The sequence below is a fragment of the Sciurus carolinensis genome, chromosome 11, assembly GCF_902686445.1.
Source record: "Sciurus carolinensis chromosome 11, mSciCar1.2, whole genome shotgun sequence".
NCBI lineage: Eukaryota > Metazoa > Chordata > Mammalia > Rodentia > Sciuridae > Sciurus > Sciurus carolinensis.
The window spans coordinates 15,857,597-15,884,956 of NC_062223.1; the positions used below are offsets into that span (position 1 = coordinate 15,857,597).

Sequence of the window (27,360 nt, forward strand, 5' to 3'; positions counted from 1 at the left end):
CAGAATGCACAATGCTAGCCAGCAAGTACAGGGCCACCTCCTGAACATGGAACCTGGAGGGAGGGGCTTGCCCTCACACTGGGATCTCAGAAGTTTGCACAACTTGGTGCAAGTGTTCCATTAAGAACCTCAGCATGCATTTCTGGGAAAACGGACCAAAGTACCTTTCAAAACCTGCATCCTCAGAGGATATATTTCCTGTTCTGGAACAGTCTGCTGCCTCTTGTCTTTCCCTACAGACCTTTGCAGAGCCTAAATGAGAAGACGGCTTTCAGGTGAGAACAAAGGAGAACTGATGATCTGAGACCCCTCATCTCTTTTTACCTCCCTATTGAGGCAGAATGAGCAAAATACTCCTGTTGGATGTGGATAAGAATTTTTGAGCTCATGTGGGCTGAGAATTTTTCCAGGGGTAAATGAAATTCTTCCATTGGAGAAACCAGTTTCAGACAACTGCTGTGTGCAGGGCAGCTTGCTAGATCTGTCAAAAATCCTTGACTGGATGAAGCCAGGTTTGAGACTGTATTGATGAATAAATATGAAGGGACTTGGGAGCTTGCTATCAGTGGGTGGGAGACAGAAACTATAACAGCACCTGAAAGGGGCATGCTGGCTCAGGTGACATTTATTTGACACAAGGTGTGCACACGCCATGCAAACCTTATCTTATGTAATCCTCTGTAGCATTCTAAGGCGGTCGGCCTTACCTAAGGTAACTGACATATGGGGAATTGAAGTGCCCTGTTTAGTCATAGAGAGACAAGGTAGATTCTCACATGGGGACTGAAATAGAGAGGAGATGAGTTGTTAACTTAAAACCATAAAAAATAAATGTAATTTAAAAAAAACTCACTTATAATGTTATTTGAGTTTTCCTTCTGAGTTCTTATCTTTATACATATTCTATACAAATGTACACAAAAGTGACATTTCTATCTTTACACAATTTTCCCCAAAGCATTATTGCATTTTTGCCCCTTGGAATTGTTTTTGCTCATTGGAATTGTTTTCTCTGGACAAATTCCAAGCACTGGAGTGACCATGTCAAAGGTACTAAATGTCTTTTATAGGACTTTGCTCATTGCAAAGGACTTTGCTCATTGTCTGGCAACCCACCAGAGCGCAGCTCCTCTGGGTCTCCGGTGTAGGGTCTCAGAGGAGAAGTCCTTTTTGTCTTTCTTTCATTTTTTGTTTCTAGTATCAAGAGAAGATATTCTTTAGGTAATAATGTTAGCATTAACTAAAATAAGTCATACATATTGAGTCACCCTCAAGACAGGCACTTTACTCTAGACTTAGAACACATTATCCTGTTTACTAAGTGCCATTTTACATGGATTCATCCCATTTAATCCTTTCCGATTTGATTGAAATCTAGAACAGGTGGTTATGCAGAAGAAATGTTACTCAGTGGAGCATATTTGGATGGCAGTGTGGATTGACTGTTGCTTCTGTGAAGACAGATGGAAATGTTCATCACCCCAATTTGATCATACTCATGTATCACCCTTGCACACTCTACAACATTGATCTGTAAAATTAAAACAATAATGAATAAAAAGAGTATTAATAATTGTAATCATTGAGCACCTGCTGTGTTCCAGTTGCAGTTTCAAGCTGCTTATCTGCAATGAATTATTTAATTGTCTCACCTCCCCTATGAAATTAGTGCTATTATAGTCATGACCATTTATAGGTGAGGAAACGAAGAAGCCAGCGAGGAGGTAAGTAACTTTCAGTATCATGCAGCTTCTAAGTGGCAGAGTCAGGCTTGTCACTGATAGAAAGTTAACCTCAAAGGATGCTCATGTGTGCTTGGAGAATAGATTTGTTAATCCCGGTGCATTCTTAATTGTTGGAATCGAGGGTGATATAAAAATGAAAACAAATGTTTATAAATACTTTTAAAAGCTTGTAAAGGTATAGTAATTTCAGAAAGAGGCATCTGTCCTTTCACTAGTCCTATTTGTGCTTGGAGTTAGAAATTTAGTGAACAGGCATCATTGGAGCAGCAGAAATGTAGCTCTGGACATTAACCAGAACTGCCTCTTGTGTCTCTGTCTTCCAGCTGTTCTCATCCCTTGCTGTTTCTTGATCCTCTTTTTAGCCTAAAGTACCTGCCAAGATGTTTCCTTTGCGAAGTCCACAGATGCTGCAGATGCTAGAGAAGTCCTTAAAGAAGGGCCTCCCTGAGTCCCTAAAGGTAAGAGTGGAGCATTGACTCGGTGGTGGGGCGGGGACATCATATTATGCCTAAGAAAGGTGGGAAAAGGAAGGGTCCTTCACTGAACACCTGGGGTGGGCCAGGCACTTGCTCTGTGGCCACCGATTTAGTTCCCATCACCGTGAAGCAAGGCGGGTCTATCAAACCCATGGAGCTGAAGAGCAAATGGGACCGAGGCATCCGCCCTGAGCAAGACCACACCACTAGTGAGTGGCAATGCTGTGACTCAAATCTTGTATGATCCTTGCTGTGTGATGAATCAGTCATTCCTTTGTACTCTTGCAAGAAGTGCGTTATACAACATTGGAAGTCCTCCAGAGTGGCAAAGTTGACTGTAATGAACACATTAATGTTTAATTTGTTTTCCTAAAAATCATGTGTCTGGTAAGACATCAACCACATGATTCTTCTTTGAAGATTAATAAGAAATCAATTCCTGTTTTGTCAAATCCCTGATGATTATACGTAATTTTGGGTTGAGCAAGAAAAATGGATCAATGATCTTGCACATAGAAATTTTCCCACAGTAACATATATTGCAAAGGATCTAGAATATTACCAGAGTTAAAGAGTGTCTTTGTATTATGATAAAGATGTTAATTCACCAAGAAGACAGAAAAATGAGTGGAGATATTGAGATAATTACTGATAGACATATAAGGAAAAATAGAGAAACCCACCACTCTTTTCTCAGTAATTTATAAAACAGGTGGAAAACCTGAAGTACTTTGAAAACATGAATATACTGAACTAACTGACATTGAAAGAATATTTTCTTCAACAACAGCAGGATACATATATATTCTGGTCAAGTCATGGAACATTTACCAAGATTGATCATCTTTTTTTAGAATTTTTAAATAATTAAAACCACAAGAAATATCTCCCTATATTAAAATTAAAATTTAAAAAGTGAATATTTCCGGAAATTCTCTAATTGTCTTCAAATGATTCAAACACACCTCTAAAAAAACCATGCTTCAAAGTCACAAAGAAAACTAGAGTGTTATAACTGAATAAAAATGAAAGTGCAAGATATAACAATATGTGAGATGCAACTAAAGTATTGACAAGTGGGAAATATGTAGCATTATCTACTTATATAAAAAATTAACCATATCATCTCAGTGGTTTAAGTTTCCACCTTAGAAACTTGAAAAACTAGGTGTAAATTAACCCTTTAGCAAGAGGAATGAAGGATTGAAAAAAAAATCAGAAATTAATGAATGTGAATGGAGGAGAAAAACATAAAGAAAATCAATACATTCAAAATCTAATTCTTAGGAAAGTTTGGTATAGTTGATAATATTAAGACCAAACTGACCAAGAAATAGAGATGACATAGATTATCAATGTCAGGAATAAAATAGGGGACATTACTCCAAACTGAATAGATATACTATCCAGATAATAAAGACATACTATTATGAACATTATAATCAGACATTTTGCAATTTGTTCTGTAAAAAGCAACAATCACCAATCTAAATTGCTCCATATCTATACATGAGCACATGATAACAAGGAAATCTCCTCATCCAGGTAGCTTCACTGGCAATCTGTATCACACATATGAGGAAAAAATAATGCCAATTCTACACAAATTCTTTCAGGATAGAGCAGAGTAGGGAGAACACCTCCAAGTTCATTTTACGAGTCAAATTACCCTGATAACAAAACTAGAAATAGGTATTGTAAGATAACCACAGGACTATATCCAACATTAACACAGATGCAAAAATTCTCAACAAGATACTATTAACTCAAATACAGCAGTGTTAAAAAAGAATAACATATCATAACCCAAAGGAATTCATCTTAAGAATCCAAGACTGGTTCAACATTCAAAAATCCATCAGTTAAGCCGGCAACTCAAGGGGCTGAGGCAGGCATACTGCAAGTTGGAAACCAGCCTTGGCAACTTAGTAAGAACATCTCCAAAAAGGACTGGGGGATGTGACTCAGAGGTAAAGCACCTCTAGGTTTCATCCCCAATACCACAAAAAGATCAATCAATCAACAATGTAAGTGCAATCAATCAATGTAAGTCACTATATCAACATATCATTAGATTAAAGAAGAAAAACCTTATAATCATTTTTAAAGGTACTAGTAATATTTAATGTTCCTTATGAACATAAAATTATCAGTAAACTAGGAATAAGTAGCGCAAGACTCAGTATTTCCCCTAAAATGTTAGCAAGGCACAAATGTCCACCCTCACTATTCCTACTCAGTGTGACACTCTCATCCTTGCCAGTAAAATAGTCTATTTGCAGAGATCATGATTGGCTAATATAGAAAATATTAAGGAAGATGCAAAACAATCTTCTAGCTGTAAGTCAGATTAGCAATTTAACAGAATTCAGGGTCAACATACAAAACAACAGAAATCAGTTATATTTTCTAGCAATGAACAATTGGAATTAAAAATTAAAAATTATTACAATTTATGATAGCATACACACAAACACACACAAAACCCCTAAGAGCTCTGAGTATAGACCCATGTTAGCTTACATTTTATTTTGTCAATGACTCACATATTTGGAATCTTCTGGGCAGAGTAAGGATGATGTGTTTAGTATAGTTACTATACTGATCTTCCTGATGGGAAGCCTGGTAAGAATGGTATAATGTTATTTGCTACCTTTTCCTGGTGCTCTGATACCCTGTATAGGGATCATTTATGGATTAAGCCACAGGAACTTTGGGTAACCCCAAGTCACTAATCCAGTGAGTCACTGACAAAAGGGCAGGGTCCAGAGTCAGACTTCGTTGACGTAGCAAATTCACTATTTGCTGGGTAACATTGCAAAAGTTAAACAGCTTTGAGTCTCTGCCTTCTTGCATGTAAAATAAGTAAAACCAGAAAGTCAATATTTTTGGTAGATATTCCCAGTAGACATCCACTAAAGTCTCTGATAAAAGGAATGCTTGTGCTGTGGCCTATTTTCTAAATGGTGACACTGAATAGGTGTATTGTACTCTGTTATTCAATTTGTAGGCGCTGCTATAGGGAAAGAAAGGAGGAATAATTGCACTTATATCTGTATATTTTCAGTGTATGTGAACATCACTCATCCCAAATTCCAATGTTTAAAAATAAAGATAACCTCTTTATTTTCCCCCAAACTACATCTAACTTCCATATTGAGCTTCTGCAGTTGACAGGGAATTTCATAAAAGAGAAAGAGGGAGAAAACTCAAATTACTAAAATTTGGAATGAACAAGGAAATATCACAACAGACACGAGTGAAATACAAAACAGAATCAGAAACTATTTTGAAAATCTATACTCCAACAAAACAGAAAACCTCAAAGACATCAACAAATTTCTAGAGACATATGAATTACCTAAACTGAACCAGGAGGATATACACAACTTAAACCAATTTCAAGCAATGAAATAGAAGAGGTCATCAAAAGCCTACCAACAAAGAAAAGTCCGGGACCAGATGGGTTCTCAGCCGAGTTCTACAAAACCTTTAAAGAAGAGCTCATTCCAATACTCCTCAAAGTATTCCATGAAATAGAAGAGGAGGGAACACTCCCAAACTCGTTCTATGAAGCCAATATCACCCTGATACCTAAACCAGACAGAGACACATCGAGGAAAGAAAATTTCAGACCAATATCCTTAATGAACAGCAACACAAAAATTCTCAACAAAATTTTAGCAAATCGCATACAAAAATATATTAAAAAGATAGTGCACCACGATCAAGTGGGTTTTATCCCAGGGATGCAAGGTTGGTTCAACATTCGGAAATCAATAAATGTCATTCACCATATCAACAGACTTAAAGTTAAGAATCACATGATTATTTCGATAGATGCAGAAAAAGCATTCAATAAAATACAGCATCCCTTCATGCTGAAAACACTAGAAAAAATAGGGATAGTGGGAACATTCCTTAACATTGTAAAGGCCATCTACGCTAAAACCCAAGGCTAATATCATTCTAAATGGTGAAAAACTGAAAGCATTCCCCCTAAAAACTGGAACAAGGCAGGGATGCCTGCTTTCACCACTTCTATTCAACAGTATTAACTCAGAACATATAAACATTTCAAAGAAGGAGTAGGAAATCTCAGGATTAGCTCTGGTCCTTGGATATTGAAAAGTTCATCATTCCATGGACCTTGAGCAGGGTGACTTTCCACCCCACCTCTGAGGCCCCATGTTCCTGCTGCACTTGGGTCCTGAGGACCTCACGGCTACTACTGTTGTATTTCCTCTCCCGTAATCAAGTGTTTCTTCCAATTTGGAGGATGTCTGTCTCAATTTCTTTTTTAAAGTTTTTTTATTTTTACAGACTGCATTTTGATTCATTGTACACAAATGGAGTACACCTTTTCATTTCTATGGTTATGCACAATGTGGATTCATACCATTCGTAATCATACAAGTACATAGGGCAATGATGTCTGTCTCATTCCACCATCTTTCATACCCCCTCTATGTGCCTCTTGAGGGTAAAAATACCTGAATAGATGATTCTAGAGAAGTTTAAATGGATTGTCCAACGTGTGATGTTCCTGGACATTACTGTCACCAAAGCCCATGACTTGGACACTATGCTCTCTCATGATTAAATAGACAGAAGCCCATTTAACCTCTCTTAAAGCTTTAAGTGGCATGTGACCTTTGACACAGAAATTTCCTATCTGAAATTTGTAATAGGCATATTTTCAAACATGTAAGCAAGAATTTTCCTTGAAGAGCTAACCTAAATTATCAGGGAAAACTGAAATGACCAGCAATAGGAGATAGGAAAATTTTATTATAGTTCTTCCATGTAATAAACATGTACTCATGAAACACAACCATGTAGATTTCTGCGTATTGACATGGAAATATGTGCATGCACAGTGTATGTGGGTAAAGCACTAACTCTCACTTGGTTGAAACGTTTTAGGTCTACGGGACTGTCTTCCACATCAACCAGGGGAACCCCTTCAAGTTAAAGGCGCTGGTGGACAAATGGCCAGATTTTAATACAGTAGTCGTGCGCCCTCAGGAGCAGGTAAGTTGTCTGGGGTGGAATGAAGATCACTCTGTGTTCACATTTGCTGAGTGTGTAACACAGATCTGGAAGTATGATGGATGCCAGGGAAACAGAAATGAATCACAGTGATGGTCCTCTAGTCTCGTCCTCAAGGAGCTCACAGCCCGGAGAAAAGCAGAAAAGCAGAAGAATTGCAACTTGGTGTCAAAATGTGCAAGAGCACACAAGAACACTTGTATTCTAAGAAGCTGTTTTTGGATTAATATTATAATATTATACTTTAGAGGTCAGAAGTAGCACTGGCTGAAAGAAGATTAAAACTAGTGATTTCAGAGGTTGTAGGGAGAGGGTCAAAAGACTTCCAGGAAGGCTGGGGCGTGGCTCCTAGAGCAGTTGCCTAGTATGTGCAAGGCCCTGGGTTTAATCCTCAGTACTGTGGGGTGGGGAGAGGTCCAGGTAGATATTTCACCCAAACTGGATTTTGATGCTTAATTGATTTTCAGAAGCTGACAAGAGCGCGGGGGACACATTCTAATCTGATAAAAACACGTGAAGTTAAAAAGAATGATATGGGAATATAAGTTTACAATATCTATACTTGAGTATTATATTATAGGCACCAGATCTTTCAAAACTCACCCAAAATGATGAACGCACTTCAAATGCAAATATGTTTTAAGCACATATTTTAAGAAGGAATAGGTTTTACTACACTGAGATTTCCTCTCACATCAGTCAGAAAGGTAGTCATCAGGAACACAAACAATAAAAATGCCGGAAAGGATGTAGAGAAGTGGCACACTTTTACACTGTTGGTGGAACTGAGAATTAGCACAGCCATGATGGAAATAAGTATAGAGGCTCCTCAAAAGACTAGGCATAGAACCACCATACGACCCAGCTGTAGCACTCCTTGGTATTTATCCTGGAGAATTAAAGCCATCTTACTACAGTGACACATGCATACCCACGTTTACAGCAGCACAGTTCACAACAGCAAAACTATGGAACCAGCCTAGGTGTCCCTCAGTGAAGGAATGGATATAGAAGATGTGGCACCTAAATACAATGGAGCTTGACTCGGCCATAAAGAAAACTGAAATCATGGCATTTGCAGGAAAATGGATATAACTAGAGACCATCATGTTAAGTGAAACAAGTCAGACTCAGAAGGTTAAGGGTCCTGTGTTTCTCTCACATGTGGAAGCTAGAGAGGAAAAAGAAAAACAAAGGTGGAGGTGGATGTCCTAAAAACCAAAGGAGATAAGTAGAGGAAAAGGACCTAGGGGAGGGACACAGGGAGGGAGGGGGGAAGTGCTGAGGAGTGATATTGGCCAACATATTGTTATAGTTTGTGCATGTATGAATATGTAACAACAAATTCCATCAATACATACAACTATAATGCACTAACAAAAATATGGAAAAAAATAAAAAAGAAGGATCAGGATTTAAGTACCTTAAAAAAGACCTTGCATACAAAAATATAAAGGTTAATCATATGAAATTCAACAACACATCAAAGAGATTATACACTGTGACCAAGGGAGATTCATCCTTGGTATGCAAGGCTGCTTTAAAACATGCAAATCCATCAATATGATATACCATAGTAATCAGATGAAAAGATCGACACCATGTGACCATTTCTTTTTTTTTATTTTTTTTATTTTTATTATTATTGTATACAAACGGGATACATGTTGTTTCTCTATTTGTACATGGAGTCAAGGCATACCATTTGTGTAATCATACGTTTACATAGGGCTATGATGTTTGATTCACTATTTTTTCCCTTCCCCCCCACCATTCCCACCCCTCTTTTCCCTCTATACAGTCCTTCTTTCCTTCATTCTTACCACACTCCTTATCCCTAGCCCTAAACCTAACCCTAAACCTAATGCTAACCCCTCCTACCCCCCATTATATGTCCTCATCCGCTTATCAGCGAGATCATTCCTCCTTTAGTTTTTTGAGATTGGCTTATCTCACTTAGCATGATATTCTCCAATTTCATCCATTTGCCTGCAAATGCCATAATTTTAACATTCTTCATTGCGGAGTAATATTCCATTGTATATATATGCCACAGTTTCTTTATCCATTCATCAACTGAAGGGCATCTAGGTTGGTTCCACAATCTGGCTATGGTAAATTAAGCAGCAATGAACATTGATGTGGCTGTATCTCTGTAGTACGCTGATTTTAAGTCCTTTGGGTATAGGCCAAGGAGTGGGATAGCTGGGTCAAATGGTAGTTCCATTCCAAGCTTTCTGAGGAATCTCCATACTGCTTTCCAGAGTGACTGCACTAATTTGCAACCCCACCAGAATGTATGAGTGTACCTTTTTCCCCACATCCTCGTCAACACCTATTGTTGCTTGTGTTCTTGATAATCGCCATTCTAATTGGGGTGAGATGAAATCTTAGGGTAGTTTTGATTTGCATTTCCCTTATTACTAGGGATGTTGAACATTTTTTCATATATCTGTTGATTACTTGTACATCTTCTTCTGTAAAGTGTCTGTTCATTTCCTTAGCCCACTTGTTGATAGGATTATTTGTATTCTTGGTGTAGATTTTTTTGAGTTCTTTATAGATTCTGGAAATTAGTGCTCTATCTGAAGTATGGTTGGCAAAGATATTCTCCCACTCTGTAGGCTCTCTCTTCACATTGCTGATAGTTTCCTTTGCTGAGAGAAAGCTTTTTAGTTTGAATCTATCCCAGTTGTTGATTCTTGCTTTTATTTCTTGTGCTATGGGAGTCCTGTTGAGGAAGTCTGATCCTAAACCAACAAGTTGAAGATTTGGACCTACTTTTTCTTCTATAAGATGCAGGGTCTCTGGTCTGATTCCGAGGTCCTTGATCCATTTTGAGTTGAGTTTTGTGTAGGGTGAGAGATAGGGGTTTAATTTCATTCTGTTGCATATGGTTTTCCAGTTTTCCCAGCACCATTTGTTGAAGAGGCTATCTTTTCTCCATTGCATATTTTTGGAACCTTTGTCTAGTATGAGAAAATTGTATTTATTTGGGTTTGTGTCCATGTCCTCTATTCTGTACCATTGATCTACCTGTCTATTTTGGTACCAATACCATGCCGTTTTTGTTACTATTGCTTTGTAGTAGAGTTGAAGATCTGGTATTGCAATACCCCCTGCTTCGTTCTTGCTACTTAGGATTGCTTTAGCTATTCTAGGTTTTTTATTCTTCCAGATGAATTTCATAATTGCTTGCTCTATTTCTGCAAGGTACATCATTGGGATTTTAATTGGAATTGCATTGAATCTGTATAGCACTTTAGGTAGTATGGCCATTTTGACAATATTAATTCTGCCTATCCAGGAACATGGGAGATCTTTCCATCTTCTAAGGTTTTCTTTAATTTCTTTCTTTAGTGTTCTGTAGTTCTCATTGTAGAGGTCTTTCACCTCTTTTGTGAGATTGATTCCCAAGTATTTTATTTTTTTCAATGCTATTGTGAATGGGGTAGTTTTCCTAATTTCTCTTTCTGAAGATTCATCACTTATGTATAAAAATGCATTGGATTTATGAGCATTGATCTTGTAACCTGCTACTTTACTGAATTCACTTATGAGTTCTAAAAGTTTTCTGGTGGAATTTCCAGGTTCCTCTAAATATTTAATCATTTCGTCAGTGAATAGGGATAGTTTGAGTTCTTCTTTTCCAATTCGTATCCCTTTAATTTCTTTGGTTTGTCTAATTGCTCTGGCTAGAGTCTCAAGGACGATGTTGAATAGAAGTGGTGAAAGCAGGCATCCCTGCCTTGTTCCAGTTTTTAGGGGGAATGCTTTCAGTTTTTCACCATTTAGAATGATATTGGCCATGGGCTTAGCATAGATGGCCTTTACAATGTTAAGGAATGTTCCCACTACCCCAATTTTTTCTAGTGTTTTGAGCATGAAGGGATGCTGTATTTTATCGAATGCTTTTTCTGCATCTATTGAAATAATCATGTGATTCTTAACTTTAAGTCTGTTGATATGGTGAATGACATTTATTGATTTTCGAATGTTGAACAAACCTTGCATCCCTGGGATAAAACCCACTTGATCGTGGTGCACTATCTTTTTAATATATTTTTGTATGCGATTTGCTAAAATTTTGTTGAGAATTTTTGCGTCGCTGTTCATTAAGGATATTGGTCTGAAATTTTCTTTCCTCGATGTGTCTCTGTCTGGTTTAGGTATCAGGGTGATATTGGCTTCATAGAACGAGTTTGGGAGTGTTCCCTCCTCTTCTATTTCATGGAATACTTTGAGGAGTATTGGAATGAGCTCTTCTTTAAAGGTTTTGTAGAACTCGGCTGAGAACCTATCTGGTCCTGGACTTTTCTTTGTTGGTAGGCTTTTGATGACCTCTTCTATTTCATTGCTTGAAATTGGTTTATTTAAGTTGTGTATGTCCTCCTGGTTCAGTTTAGGTAATTCATATGTCTCTAGAAACTTGTTGATGTCTTTGAGGTTTTCTGTTTTGTTGGAGTATAGATTTTCAAAATAGCTTCTAATTATGTTTTGTATTTCACTCGTGTCTGTTGTGATGTTTCCTTGTTCATTCCGAATTTTAGTAATTTGAGTTTTCTCCCACTTTCTCTTTGTTAGTGTGGCTAAGGGTTTATCAATTTTGTTTACTTTTTCAAAGAACCAACTGTTTATTTTGTTAATTTTTCCAATTGTTTCTTTTGTTTCAATTTCATTGAATTCGGCTCTGATTTTAACTATTTCCTGTCTTCTACTACTTTTGGTATTGGTCTGCTCTTCTTTTTCTAGGGCTTTGAGCTGTAGTGTTAAGTCATTTATTTGTTGATTTCTACTTCTTTTTTTGAATGCACCCCATGAAATAAATCTTCCTCTAAGTACTGCGTTCATAGTGTCCCAGAGATTTTGATATGATGTGTCTTTGTTCTCGTTTACTTCTAAGAATTTTTTTATTTCCCTCCTGATGTCTTCTGTTATCCATTCATCATATAATAGTGTATTATTTAATCTCCAGGTATTGGAGAAGTTTCTGTTTTTTATTCTGTCATTTATTTCTAATTTCAATCCATTATAATCTGATAGAGTACAAGGTAGTATCTCTATCTTCTTGTATTTGCTAACAGTAGCTTTGTGGCATAAAATATGGTCTATTTTAGAGAAGGATCCATGTACTGCTGAGAAGAAAGTGTATTCGTTCTTTGTTGGATGGTGTATTCTATATATGTCTGTTAAGTCTAAATTGCTGATTGTGTTATTGAGATCTATGGTTTCTTTATTCAATTTTTGTTTGGACGATCTATCCAGTGGTGAGAGAGGTACGTTAAAATCGCCTAGTATTATTGTGTTGTGGTCTATTTGATTTCTGGAATTGAGAAGGATTTGTTTGACGTATGTGGATGAGCCAATGTTCGGGGCATAGATATTTATGATTGTTATGTCTTGCTGATTTATGCTTCCCTTAAGCAGCATGTAATGTCCTTCTTTATCCCTTCTGACTAGTTTTGGCTTGAAGTCCACATTATCTGAAATGAGGATGGATACTCCTGCTTTTTTGCTGTGTCCGTGTGCATAGTATGTTTTTCCCCATCCTTTCACCTTAAGTCTATGGGTATCTCTTTCTATGAGATGAGTCTCTTGCAGGCAGCATATTGTTGGATTTTTCTTTTTAATACAATCTGCCAGTCTATGTCTTTTGATTGATGAGTTCAGGCCATTAACATTCAGGGTTATTATTGTGATATGATTTGTATTCCTAGTCATTTGACTCATATTTGTTTTTTGACATGATTTGGTTTCTCCTTTATTTGGCTATTCCTTTAGGTTAGCCCCTCCTGTTGCTGATTTGCATCGTTGTTTTTCATCTCTTCCTCATGGAATATTTTGCTGAGAATGTTCTGTAATTCTGGCTTTCTTTTTGTAAATCCTTTAGCTTTTGTTTATCATGGAAGGATCTTATTTCATCGTCAAATTTGAAGGTAAGTTTTGCTGGGTATAAGATTCTTTGTTGGCATCCATTTTCTTTCAGGGCTTGGTATATGTTGTTCCAGGCCCTTCTAGCTTTTAGGGTCTGGATTGAAAAATCTGCTGATATTCTTATTGGTTTCCCTCTGAATGTAATTTGATTCTTTTCTCTCGTGGCCTTTAAAATTCTGTCTTTGTTTTGTATGTTAGGTATTTTCATAGTAATGTGCCTTGGTGTGGGTCTGTTGTAATTTTGTATATTTGGAGTTCTATAAGCCTCTTATACTTGGTTTTCCATTTCATTCTTCAGATTTGGGAAATTTTCTGATATTATTTCATTGAATAGATTGTTCATTCCTTTGGTTTGTTTCTGTAAGCCTTCCTCAATCCCAATAATTCTTAAATTTGGCCTTTTCATGATATCCCATAATTCTTGTAGATTCTGTTCATGATTTCTTACCATCTTTTCTGTTTGGCCAACTTTGTTTTCAAGATTAAATAATTTGTCTTCAATGTCTGAGGTTCTGTCTTCCAGGTGTTCTATTCTATTGGTTATGCTTTCTATGGAGTTTTTAACTTGGTTTATTGTTTCCTTCATTTCAAGTATTTCAGTTTGTTTTTTTTTCAGTATCTCTCTTTATTGAAATGATCTCTTGCTTCCCGTATTTGGTCTTTTAACTGTTGATTGGTGCGATCATTTAATGCCTGCATTTGCTCTTTCATCTCCTCCTTCAATGCCTGCATTTGTTCTTTCATCTCCTCATTTGCTTCTCTGATTGTTTTAATTATGTACATTCTGAACTCCCTTTCTGACATTTCTTCTGCTGTGCTGTCATTGGGTTTTATTGATGTAGTATCTAGGTTTGTTTGGGACATTTTCTTCCCTTGTTTTCTCATATCGGTCAGCTGTCAGTGGGACACTAAGATATTGCAGATTTCCGCTATTGGCTTATAGTGTCCCGGTAGATTTCCAGTGTATCACCTCCCAGCCTTCAGTAGCCTGAAGTCTTGGAGGAACTTGATAATGCAGTGCTTCCGAAGAAAGCTTCCCCTAGCCCCCTGCTGGTTCCAGGGCTTGGAGCTGGCTCTGTGCGGGAAGGCTCTCACTGGGGGCCTGCACTGTGCACCTGGCCGTGTGGGGGGAGCCCACTGCCGGAGTGTGGAAGGCTACCTTGGGTAGACTCTAGCTGCCCTGCCCTCCTCTGATAAGCCACCTCTATCTGGGCCTGCCACCCGGGCCAAGCTTTACCCAGTGGGCAGACTCACCCGTGGCTCTATTTTGGTCCGAGTCTCTCAATGCCTCCCCTTCTTAACTCCTGGGTTCTGTGCAACTGGGATGCAGTCCCTCTCTAGTCCGCCATCTTGGATCGCCCTCCCATGTGACCATTTGAATTTATGAGGAAAAAAAAAATTTGACAAATTCCAGCATCCTTTTTTGACAAAAACTCTCAACAACTTAGGTGTACAAAGAAAGCACCTCGATATAAAAATTTATATTGAGTAATCCTTCTGGGCATGTATTTCAAGAAAAATCATCACCACTTTGAAAATAAGCATTTTCATATTTATTGCAAATAGCCAAGACATGGAAACAACCAGGAATCCATGGACAACTGCATGTCTGTATGTGCCTATGTATACACACACACATATACACTTCTATTATATGAAATTTCAATTTCATGATATGTATATAGTTTCATTAATTACATAATTAGTTATATTATCTAATTAATATAACAAATATATTATCATAATTATAATACTAATTATCATAATTGTATAATTGTGATAATAATTATTATAATTATAATTATATTATATTAAAATGTTATTCAGCCTTAAAAAGAGTTTCTGCCAGCTGTAGCTCCTGGGCCCTGCCACTCTGCTGTCACCCTCAGTCAATGCGTCTTTGGCCCATGTCTTCCTAAGGTGGACAGGGCAGTCACCAGGGTTACACAGACTTGCCAGCCCTTGTAGTCCCTGCTGGTTAGACCTGTAGAAAGGCCACATGAAGGCGCATGTAGGCACACAAGTCCCTCTGGATTGTTTCCCTTTCCTGTAATGACTTGGCTTTCAGACAGTAAATAAGGGATGAACAGGGCTCCTGTTGGAGTTCCCCTGCCATCCACAATGGTCTAGTGTGGAATCTGACAACTGGAACCAGAGAAACCTGGACCCAGTGCACAGGATGGTTTTGGTGCCCCTGCTTCCCAGGTGCCAGGGACTGCGAAAGAGCTGCCGCACACAGCGGATCCTGGAATTGGTGGGCTGGGCCTTCTGGCACGTTGCTGCGTCTCCCACTTCCTGTTCAGGCCATTAATGCTGAAATGCAAATGCATACCTAAATAAAGGAAGTTCATGGTGTTCTAAAAAAGAGAGAGAGAGAGAGATTCTGCCATTTTGCCTAATGTGGGTGAATCTGAACATTATGTTAAGTGAAATAAACCAATCACAGAAAGAAAAAATTTGCATAATCTCACTTACATGTGACTTTTAAAAAAAATACAGGTGTGCAGACCCAGAGAAGACAAAAGTAGTTAACCAGGTCGTAAGTGGTGGGGGGCGTGGGAGGAGACAGGCCAAAGGAATCGTAACTGATATGTAGAATGTCAATACTAAGCACCTCATGTGCAACAAGAAGACTGGAGGCCATAAAAATGTACTACACTTTCTGCTAACTTAGTAAATTCAAACTGCTATTCCCACAGAAACAGAGAAAAACTGGTAACTCTGTGAGATGATGGATCTGCTAATTTTTTTTCAGTGTAATAAACATTTTGCTAACTATATTATCCCATAAGATCATGTTGTAAACCTTAGAAACATGCAAAACTTTTGTGAAAACACCAAGAAATGACACAGAAAACTAAAATAAAGAAACTTAAATTATTAACATCTAGAAATTGAATAATGTTTGCTTTTTAACTGTTACGTTAGAAACAGTGAGTGTCAATGGTTTTATGATCAAGCTGTGAGTTGCTTCTGTTTGAAGTTTTCCGCCTGCTCTGCACTAGCCAGGGATCTGTCCTCTGGTCCTTCCTTCATCTTCAGATAATCCCAACTCTCATTTGCTAACTTTGAGAAGGTCTTTTTAAACAAATTTTGTGTTTTCATTTTGTTAGGAATGCAAGCTGTTTATAACAGTGGTGCTTTGTGATTTATATTTTAGACACAATGTATATTCATTTTGTATAGCTTTATGATGTATAGATAAAAATTGTAATACAAGAATACCTGTGCCAATTTAAATATTATCGAGTTCAAAATGTTTGTTCCTAGACTGTTTAAAATAGAGTAAGATTTCCTCCTGTAGCTGAAGCATGCCCTTTGACAATATCATTTTTTGTATTTCTCCTTGAGGAATACAAAATTATAGAAAAATGTTTAGAGCACCTTTGGTTGGTTGAAATTGTAATGGAACACGTTGGGCTAGCAAAAATTTTTTAAACAGGAATTGAACAGAATCCTTGACTTGGTATCATGATGTAAATGATTGCAGAAAGTAGTGATAGTATGTGCAGAAAATATCTATATTTAATCTTGTAATATAACAATATGGGGCAATATTAGAACAAATATTGAGATCTCTTGGTATGATAAATTCAACTTATTCCCTGTTGCCCAACCAAACAGGAGATGACAGATGACCTTGATCACTACACCAACACCTACCAAATCTATTCTAAGGATCTCAAGAGCTGTCAAGAATCCCTTGCCTTATCAGATGTCATCAATTGGAAACAACATTTGCAGATCCAAAGTAAGGGGGCTAGGGTGTGTGCTGGCTGTCAGACCTCAGTGTCTACCTCTGTAGGGCCACTTTTCACCCTGAGCACATTCCCATACAACCCTTATCTCCTTCCCCCAAGCCTCAGAATCTCAACCTAGTGTCCACTGCTTGTATTGACTGTCACCAACTGTGCAGGGGAGTAGAATTCAAACATTGTGCACTTCGTGGTTGTTATTAGGAAGTCTGAGCAAGGTAATTCTTAGTAAGCTGAAGATTCAAAATATATTCTGCAAACATATTCAGCATCCCTCAGGCTGTTGGGTGTGAGAGCAGAGGTTGCCCTCTTGTCTTCTATTCCTGGAACTACAGCTGCTAGTGTCACAGAGGAACCTCCAAGTCACCAAAGAAGACACCTGCTGTGGTTGTGAACCTCTAGAGTCAGACTTTGAAGGGCGCCCCCTTGCTTGCCTCCTGCTTTGTGATCTGTTTGGTGATGTAAGGTACCTATTGCTCAGTTTCCTCATAAGTAAAAATGAGGAAAATAAAACATAGAGTCAGTGTAAGAATTAAATGAACTATAAGGCCAATATCTGGGCATATAGCAAATGCACAAAATAGGCTACTATGAGTTAGATACCCCTGTCTTTGATTTCAGAGTGATACTGTCAGCATTTCCAGTACTATTTTTGCATAAGAGAAACCCGTCCCAGGGAGTCACTTGGCCACATCACACTGTTGGTGGCAATTCCAGAAGCAAGAGTGACTCACTCTAAGTCCTGCATGCTTCTGTTGGGCCCTTTCTTGTCCCTTCCATGCAGTGACTTCTCTCCTTATTTACTCCCTTCTAGGTTCACAGTCCAGCTTGGATGAGGTGATACAAAGTCTTGCAGCTGCTAAATCAGTCCAGGTCAAGAAAACACAATGCATTCTCTACATGATGCCTCAGACAGCAAAGAAACTGGTGCCTTTCCTGCTGGATACAAAGAACTTACGTTCTGAATCCAGGGCACCCCGGGTCATGTGAGTGTGATGAAAGATGCTCTCTCTGCAGGGCTCCTGTGTCACTAGAGTAGCTTCCCAACCTCTCTCCGTATGTTCACCCTTACCTCCCAGACTCCCTCTCCTGGGTGATGACCTGCCTAAAAGTCACCATTTCTCACCTCACTTTGAACAAATGCAAACCCTTCTATGGACCCCACAAGACCTGCACCCTCAGTTCCTGGAGGTCACCTTGGCCCTGTTACTCACTCAGCATCTCTGGCTGTCCTTCTGCTCCTTGACCTCATGTGCTTGCTCCTGCCTTTGCATTTATCAAACTTGGTCTTTTCTTGTCTAAAATGTCCTTCCCTTGAATCTCCATGTTTTCTCATTTTGCTTCTCACACTCTCAAATTTTATTTCCTATGGTAGTTCTTTATGAGCACCTTTTGTAAAACCCTTGCCCTGTCCTAATTCTTTATGATAAAACCCAATTTTAATTTTCTTTATTGGACTTGCCATTACCTGAAAACAGCTTACTGGAGAACATTACTACCTGTTTGTTGCCTCCTCATGATATTTAGAGCAGGGATCTTCTCTGTATTGTTCACTGATAGATTCTCAATAGCCAGAATAGTATTTGGCACATAGTAGGGTCTTATCCACTAATGAATCCACTTTCAAGGAGAAAATGTTTCCAAATAATGAGAATCTAAACACATTACATATTTTCTTCTGTTAATTTCCATGGTAACTGATAGTGAGAATTTCATCAGTAGATCATTCATCCCATAACACTCTGTGTGTTTATATGCCTGGAAGAGACTTATTCACATTGTAAGTCTAGAAACTGGAACTGTGTTGGGTCCTTTTATCTACTCTTGCAATGTAGTCAGAGGAGGAGACGTTATTCCTATTTCCTGAGAGAGCAGACTGATGTTGAAGTGGCTTGCTCACCACATGGTGGGGTCTAACTGAAGCTTGGGTCTAGATCTTCTAACCTCACCAGTCTATTTCATGGATTGTCCCGACCCGCAGGACATCAATGAGGACGGCGAACCTAAGAGAGAAGGAATGAAGGGACAAGAGACACAGGGAGTGACAGCAAGACAGGAGTTCTGATCAAGCTGCAAATTTTTATTGTTCTCATGGGTATTTATGCTGAGGGAATGAGGGGTATGACGAGGTGCAGGCTGGTTGGCTGTGTTCTTCTATTGGGCTCCTGATAGGCTGCAAGTTCGCGCCGGCGGGAAGGTGAGGTTTGCGCCGGCGGGAAGGTGAAGTCCCGGAAGAGAAGCCGTGGGCGCCATAGGTGCCATACTGTCAGAATTATCAGCCAGGAGGGGGGGAGGGGCGCTGCTGCTTATCGTAAAGGTCAGAACGTTCTCAGAATGAGAACTTCTTCTTGGTCCCTGACATTTCCCCCTTTCTTATATAAAATTATTGACCATATTTCGATAGCCATATTTTAAGGGGGTGATAGAGGCTATGTGGCAAGGCGGGGGCGCGGCTTGCCCAAACAGGTACAGAGCTGGAGTGACAATCCCTCAGGAACTGCGCCTGTCTTAGGTTGTCCATGGCAGAGCAACATCCTTACCCGTCATTGGATAATGAGGCTCTAGCCCTCATTTCCTGTCTTAGGTTGGTATGAGCTCTCATGAATCTTACCCGTCATTGGCTGTCCAGTTCAGCTCACAGGGGTGATGGTTTATTAAGATCTAATATTGATCAGATGTTGCACCATCGCGACCCATCATCTCCAGTCGATGGTAATGATCCTGAATAGGTTTCGCCTGTATAGCCTCAATTTCAGCTCTAAGAAAAGCCATGATCTTGTTGAATATCAAAGGACCTATAGATACAATAATCAGCAAGCAGAGGAGGGGACCTAGGAAGGGAAGGAGATAGGGAAGGAGTCCACTGAATCCAGTCCATAGTGGATTATCAGCCAGTGCTCGTCGGCGTTTTTCTAAGTCTTCCTGCAGCTGTTTGATCTTGTCCTTAACAATTCCTGACTTGTTGGCATAGAAACAGCATTTTTCCTGAAAGCCAGACAAATGCCTCTCTGTTCGGCAGTTAGAAGATCTAAACCTCTCCTATTTTGTAGGACCACTTCTGCTAAGGAATCCACCTGATCTTGAAGATCTTGTATGGTGCTCGAAAGTATCTGTACATCAGAAATCAATTGTCTGGATATGAAAGAAGCTACCTGAGCAGGATAGACAGCAATAACTTTAGAGGATGTGGCGGGCAAATGAACCCAAAGCAAGGGGCAACCTTTATTTTTAAAATATGGATCCCGCTGCCAGAATTGTCCAATAGGTGTATGAGGGGTGTGTGATATAACCAAAACCAAAGGAAGGTTATAAGATATTTGTGTAATAAATTGTTGAGCAATGGCTTCTGTGACTTGAATTAATGCTTGCCGCACCTCAGGAGTAAGCTCTCGAGGAGAAGAAGGGTCAGAATCTCCCCTTAAAATATCATTAAGAGGCAAAAGCACATAGGTGGGTAGTTTTAAATATGGTCTTAGCCATTGGATATCCCCTAGTAGTTTTTGGAAATCGTTAAGAGTGTGGAGATGGTCCACATGTAATTGTATATTAGGGATTTGAATTTGATTAGTTTGAAGTTTGAGGCCCAAGTAGGTGTAGGGGTCCTGTGTCTGAACCTTATCAGGGGCTATCTGAAGTCCCAAGGCAGTGAGGGCCTTATAGAGATCCAAATAACAATTGTTAAGATCATAGGTATTAGGTGCAGCGATTAACAAATCATCCATATAATGTAATATATAAACTTGTGGCCACCGCTCTCTCACAGGGTCTACTGCTTGAGCAACATATTTTTGGCAAAGACTAGGGCTGTTAGCCATACCCTGGGGAAGGACCTTCCATTGAAATCTTTGCATAGGGCCCTGAAAATTGATGCCGGGGAGGCTGAAAGCAAAATAGGGTCTGTCCTCAGGATGTAAAGGAATAGTAAAAAAGCAATCTTTTAAGTCGATGACCATTTTATAATAGTCCCTAGGAATAGCTACCAGTGTAGGGATGCCTGGCTGTAGTGCCCTCATCGGGTGCATAACCTTATTGATAGCGTGCAAATCCTGTAAAAGGCGCCATTTGCCTGATTTCTTCTTAATAACAAAAATAGGAGTGTTCCAGGGTGAGGTTGAGGGTTCCACATGGCCAGCTGTCAACTGTTCCTGTACTAACATGGAGGCAGCCTCTAATTTTTCTTGGGTAAGGGGCCACTGATCCACCCACACAGGAATTTGAGTTTCCCAAATAATTTTGTCTGCATGGGGTACAGGAGGGTCAGGGACACTAAAAATCCAAATACCCAAATCCAAATTTGTCTGTTTTTTGTATGGGTTATACAGGCTCAACCTGTCCTTGTCCTAGCCTCCCAAGGCCTGTACCAGGGATAAAGCCCATACGGAGCATTTGATGAGGGACTAAAGAGTCGGGACTAGCAAGAATAACTTCCATTTGGCTTAGAATGTCTCGTCCCCAAAGGTTGACAGGGAGATCAGGAACAACGAAGGGGGTAACAGTTCCTTTATTTCCTGTGTTATCTTTTGTGTCAGTCCAATTAAGCACCCTGGAGCTAACTAAGGGGTTTTTTGATTGCCCTATTCCTTTAAGGTCAGTTAGTGATGAGGTGAGGGGCCATTCTGATGGCCAATATTTTTGAGAAATAACTGTGGCGTCCGCACCAGTATCTAGGATCCCTTGGAATTTCTTTCCTTCAATAAATAAGGTAAGAGTGGGTCTTTTGTGGGAGATAGGTTGGACCCAATACACATCAGAGGAACCTAAAGAGGCTGTGTTTTGTGGTGAATTTTGGGTGGCAGGAGTGTTTCCTGAATTGAGGGGAAGAAGTATTAATTGTGCAATTCTTGTTCCTGCAGGGATGGCCGCTACTCCGTTAATAGCTGTGGCCAGTATTTTAATTTCTCCAGTGTAATCATTATCAATGATGCCAGGAAAGACCTGAACACCTTGTAAGGTAGTAGAAGCTCTCCCAAGAATAAGAGCACACATATGAGGTGGAGGGGGCCTACAACCCCAGTGGGTATTATTTGGGGTCCTTGCATAGAGTCTAATATTGTATTGGTGGAGGCACAAAGGTCCAATCCTGCGCTGCCTGGGGTAGCGCGTTGGAGGGAGGTGATTGTGGAGAAGGACAGGGGGCCTGGATTGGGTTGGGAGTCTGAGAGGGAACAAACCTTATCACCCCTGGGTTTGTTCTGGGGGCGGTCGGGGCCAGGGGCTGACCCTGAGAGGATTTTCCCAAGAGGTTAGAGGGAATAGGCTGTCCAAGGGCATTGGTCTTGGATCTACACTCCTTGGCCCAGTGGCGACCTTTACCACATTTCGGGCAAAGGGTGAGCGGAGGTGGTTTAGCTCCTGTTTGAGGAGATATGGGTCCTTGACCCAGTCTCCCTGTTGGGCAGTCTCGCGCAAAATGGCCAGGTTGTTTGCAAGTAAAGCAAGTACGTGGGCCAGGGTTGTGAAGGGCCTTGGTGAAGGCGGCGCCAATGGCGAGACCCATGGCATGGGCCATCCTACCCCGGCACACAGCCTAATGAAGTCAGAAAGGTCCCCTTTATCTTTGTGGGGCTGAAGAACATCTTGACATATTGGGTTGGCATTTTCAAAGGCAAGATATTTTACAAAGGAGCTCTCGTTTTCACTTGGTCCAAGTAAGCGCTCCGCAGTTAGATTAAGCCGGGCAACAAAGTCACTGTAAGGCTCGTCAGGACCCTGACGAATTTTTGCTAGGGAGGTGGTGGCCGAGCCCTTTTGAGGGAGCCGTCTCCAAGCGTGCAAACCAGCAGTTTGAACCTGTGCTAGGAGCCCAGTAGGAAAACACGCCTGTTTAGGGTTAGTATCAAATGGCGCATTACCCACTAGTTTAACATAGGTCCAGGATTTAGAGGAAGACTTGGTTGAATTTTTGGGGGGCAGTTTCCCGACAGTATTCCCTAAAGTCTGCGTTCCACAACAGGAAGTCACCCGCACTGAGGGTGGCTCAGGCCAAAAATTTCCAATCATTAGGGGTGAGCCATTGTGTACTATAGTTCTCTAGCAAGGCCAGTGTATAAGGTGCAGTGGGGCCATACTGCATACGAGCCTTTTTAAGTCTTTTAAGAAAGCAGAGGCTCAGCCTTTTATAAGAACCAAGGGCTCCACTCTGTCCAGAGGTGGGCTCCTCCTCATCCCCTGATTCCTGGTCCTCCTCTTGTTCTCTCTCTGGTTCTACCTCTTGTTCCTCCCCTGATTCCTCTTCCTGACTTCCTTTTAAATTCTCTGCCTCAGTTTGGGCGGGCTGATCAGCTTGACTGCGAGTGACTGGAAAGGCAAGAACAGGCTGACCACATGGCTTCACCTTACGAGTATTAAGGGGTTTTGGGCCAGTTTGTGTTAACTCCGTGCCCAAGACCAGTGAGCGAAGTTCGGCATCAAGGGCTTTTAGTTCTTTTAAAAGTTGGATTTGTTCCCGCCTATGTTGGAGAGACTCGCGTAAAGGGGTTAGATTAGGCAAGGGAAGCGGGGAAAAAATGTCTGGGGGGGGCAGTAGGGTCCCTGAAGGGTCGGAGCACAAAAGGCAGGGGATATATAAGAGGGAGGTGGATTTTTAAGAGGTGGCAGGTCTGGAGAATGGTATCGAGCCGCTGCCTCCTCCAGGGTAGCCTCATCCTCTGGGGTCAACTCATCATGGTGGTTTAAAACCGGATAAATCTTAGGAGGATTTTTAGGGGACTCCTTTGGTAAGGTGGGGTCTGGGAGGTTCCTGGGGTCTGGGAGGGTCCCAGGGTCCTGAGAAGGCTGAGTAGGGGGCATTTGAATACTAACTGAAGGGCATGCCGAGGCGAGGCGAGAGGCGGATTGCATTGCCTGCTCCCCAATTTTTACAAGTTTTAAAGTACCACTGTCAAAGGGTGAACGTTTAAGAATCTCATTAATTAAATTCCAATAAGAAAAGGCAGTGACTGGCACCTTTTGAGGACCAAAAGTCTCATAATAATCTTTGAGGCAGTCTCCTACTCTGAGCCACCTTTTACCATCAATCGACCCCTCGAGGGGAAACCAAGGACACAAATCCTCTATGTATAAAAAGAATGATCTTAAATCCTTTCTCTTAACACGCGCTCCCCGAGTCTTGAGGGCCTCCTTGAGACCCGTAAGAAACAAATCATGTGACGAAACTGCTTGTCCCATGGTGTGTCACTCACCTTGCGCTGGCCTCACTCTCCTCCTGGATCTGACTCCTGGTCGCGTTTACCGAGGCGATCCCGAATCCTGCTTGGCCAAGGCTTCCCCAGAGGGCGGCGTTCGCTTCTCAAAGGTTCCAATCAACCACGATGGGCACCAACTGTCCCAACCCGCAGGACATCAACGAGGACGGCGAACCTAAGAGAGAAGGAATGAAGGGACAAGAGACACAGGGAGTGACAGCAAGACAGGAATTCTGATCAAGTTGCAAATTTTTATTGTTCTCACGGGTATTTATGCTGAGGGAATGAGGGGTATGACGAGGTGCAGGCTGGTTGACTGTGTTCTTCTATTGGGCTCCTGATAGTCTACGCATTCGGGAAGGTGAAGTCCCGGAAGAGAAGCCGTGGGCGCCAGAGGCGCCATACTGTCAGAATTATCAGCCAGGAGTGGGGGAGGGGCGCTGCTGCTTATTGTAAAGGTCAGAATGTTCTCAGAATGAGAACTTCTTGGTCTCTGACAATGGATGTCTCCTAAAGCCTCTTAAAACCATTGCAGGAGTCTTCAGACTTCAGTATTTCCTAACAGGATCCATCTGCACCCCGTATTGTTACCTCTCTCTGGACTTCAACTTTCCCATGTGTTCAACATGGTGGCCAAGGACCATGGTGGATAAGATTTCATGACTCTAAGCTCTGTCTTTACTTTTGCTAGCATGTGCTTTGGGCCTCTCATTTATTTTATTGTATATTTTTAAATTTTTTATTTGTTTTAATTAGTTACACATGACAGTAGAATGCATTTATGCATTTTGATAAATCATACAAAATGGAGTATAATTTATCATTTTTCTGAATGTACATATTGTAGGCTCACATTGGTCATGCAGTCATATATGTGCATGAGGTAATAATGTCTGTTTTACTCTACTCTCCTTCCTACCCCCATACCCCTTCCCCTTTCTTCACTCCCCTCTACCTAATCTAGAGTAACCTTCTTCCCCACCTCCATATTGCATCTGCATATAAGAGAAAACATTCAGTCTTCAGTTTTGGGGGTTTGGCTTATTTTGCTTAGCATGATAGTCTCCAGCTCCATCCATTTACCAGCAAATGCCATAATTTCATTTTTCTTTATGACTGACTAATATCCCATTGTGTATATGTAACACAGTTTCTTTATCCATTCATCTGTTGAAGGACACCTAGGTTGCTTACATAGTTTAGCTATTGTGAGTTGAGCTGCTATAAACATTGACATTGAAGTGGCTGCATCACTGTAGCATGCTGATTTAAGTCCTTTGGGTATAAAGCAAGGAGTGGGATACCTGGGTCGAATGTTTACATTCTTTTCTTAACTGTAAAATAGGGATGAGATCGTCCACTCCATCTTATATGGGGAGTCATAACAACATCGAGAAGAATAATAGTTCATTTTTGTGAAGTTTTTATTGTTTGTGTGGCACTATCCTAGGTACTTTTCATGCAATAGTTCTTATAATATTCCTTTCTGTCTTTTGACAGAATGCTATTAATATCCTTGTTTTACTTAAGAAGAAATGGAGGCAGACAGACATTGTTAACCGCATGAGATCGCACAGCTAGTCTGGCTACTGAAACTGTGGTCCTACATGCCTCTCAATATAATTTTTGGGAACAAATATAATGCCTCACAGTATGCATATTATGCACTGTTCTCCTCCCCCTTTCCTCAACAGTAACCAAGAGATGTTTAAAGTCTCATCGCTGGACGTGACCCATGCTGCCTTGGTGAATAAATTCTGGCATTTTGGTGGCAATGAGAGAAGCCAGAGGTTCATCGAGCGCTGTATCCGGACCTTCCCCAGCTCCTGTCTTTTGGGACCTGAAGGGACGCCTGTGTCATGGGCCCTGATGGACCAGACTGGAGAGCTGCGAATGGGGGGCACTGTGCCTGAGTACCGGGGACAAGGCCTCATCTCCTATATTACTCAAGTCCACGTCCAGGTTCAAGAGAAGCTTGGCTTCCCCACTTATAACCATACAGACAGAGCCAACAAAATCATACAGAAACTGAGTCAAAATCTGCATCATATCCCCATGCCCTGCGACTGGAATCAGTGGAACTGTGTGCCCCTGTAAAGCCGGTCCCCCACACACAGGAGCACTGGTGACTGGAGGAGCCGATGAGTAGACAGAGAAAGAGCAAATTAGAACCAGCTGTAAAGGAGGTCACATCGTGGGGCTCTGGGGAAGCAGTGTGAACGGTCATCAGGACCACTGTGGTCCCTGCACTCAAATTACCCTTCAGATCCAGTAGACTGGGCATGGCGAGACCTCTCTGTAGGGGGCCATTGGCCTTGTTCCCTTCCTTCCGATTCTAGATTTCGGTGACACTTTTTCTTTCTACCTGTGTGATTCCCTACTGCTTCTCCTAGAACCCTGGTCTCCCACATTGATTATTACCAATGGCAGATATCTCTAGTTATGTCAAGATGTGGCTTTATCTTGTGATGGTATTTTCTTCCCTCTTTTCCTAGAACCCCTTTACTTAGTGGTTAAGGTATGACCTGCCTCTTAACTACATACTTTTTAGAGATCCCTTTGCCAATGTTCTTGGGTCTTTTTAATAATCATGTTGATATACTCCATGTACAAATATGTGGTAGCAAGTGGATACTATACCTGGGAGATTTATTTTTTAAAATTTAAAAAAATTGGTTACTGTAATGAAAAGCTGATAAACACAATTATTATTAAATGGAGATTTAATTTTAAAAATAAATTTATAAATTAAATGGAGAATTAATTTTTAAAATAAGTTTATTTTTTGTATGTAGCATATACAACTTGATTTTGTGGAATACATGTATACATATTTATGTCTGTGGATTGTAGTAAACAAAGAACAGACCCATTATGTCACAAAGTTACCCATTTTTTTGGTTTCTTTTTTTTTTTTTCCAGAAAAGTTCTACCTTTATTTATGTACAAAATTCATTTTTTTTGTGTGAATTTTTTTTTTATTGTAAACAAATGGGATACATATTGTTTCTCTGTCTGTACATGGCGTAAAGGCATACCATTTGTGTAATCATAAATTTACATAGGGTAATGTTGTTTGATTCATTCTGCCATTTTTTCCCTTCCCCCACCATTTTTTTTTGTTTCTATGTCAAAACAGCTCAAATCTACTCATTTGGCATGATTCCATATCCAGTATAATTTTTTTACTCATTTTAAAAGAACATATAGTCTT

The 27,360-nt window shown here is 40.3% G+C and overlaps 2 protein-coding genes across 2 annotated transcripts in view; both read left to right on the top strand.

Moving 5' to 3' along the window:
• LOC124958708 (glycine N-phenylacetyltransferase-like) lies at positions 1 to 27,038 on the top strand. The gene is made up of 6 exons (XM_047517060.1): positions 1 to 275; positions 2,108 to 2,203; positions 7,148 to 7,255; positions 16,832 to 16,958; positions 17,777 to 17,948; positions 25,841 to 27,038. Exons 2-6 carry the CDS (start codon positions 2,126 to 2,128, stop codon positions 26,241 to 26,243), a joined length of 888 nt encoding a protein of 295 aa, XP_047373016.1. The 5' UTR covers positions 1 to 275; positions 2,108 to 2,125; the 3' UTR covers positions 26,244 to 27,038.
• Positions 17,821 to 27,360, top strand: part of LOC124958706 (glycine N-phenylacetyltransferase-like) — a 38,313-nt gene continuing 28,773 nt past the window's right edge. Inside the window, exon 1 of the mRNA XM_047517059.1 lies at positions 17,821 to 17,948. The gene's annotated coding sequence lies outside the window, so the exon portion shown is untranslated. The remainder of the gene's footprint in view (positions 17,949 to 27,360) is intronic.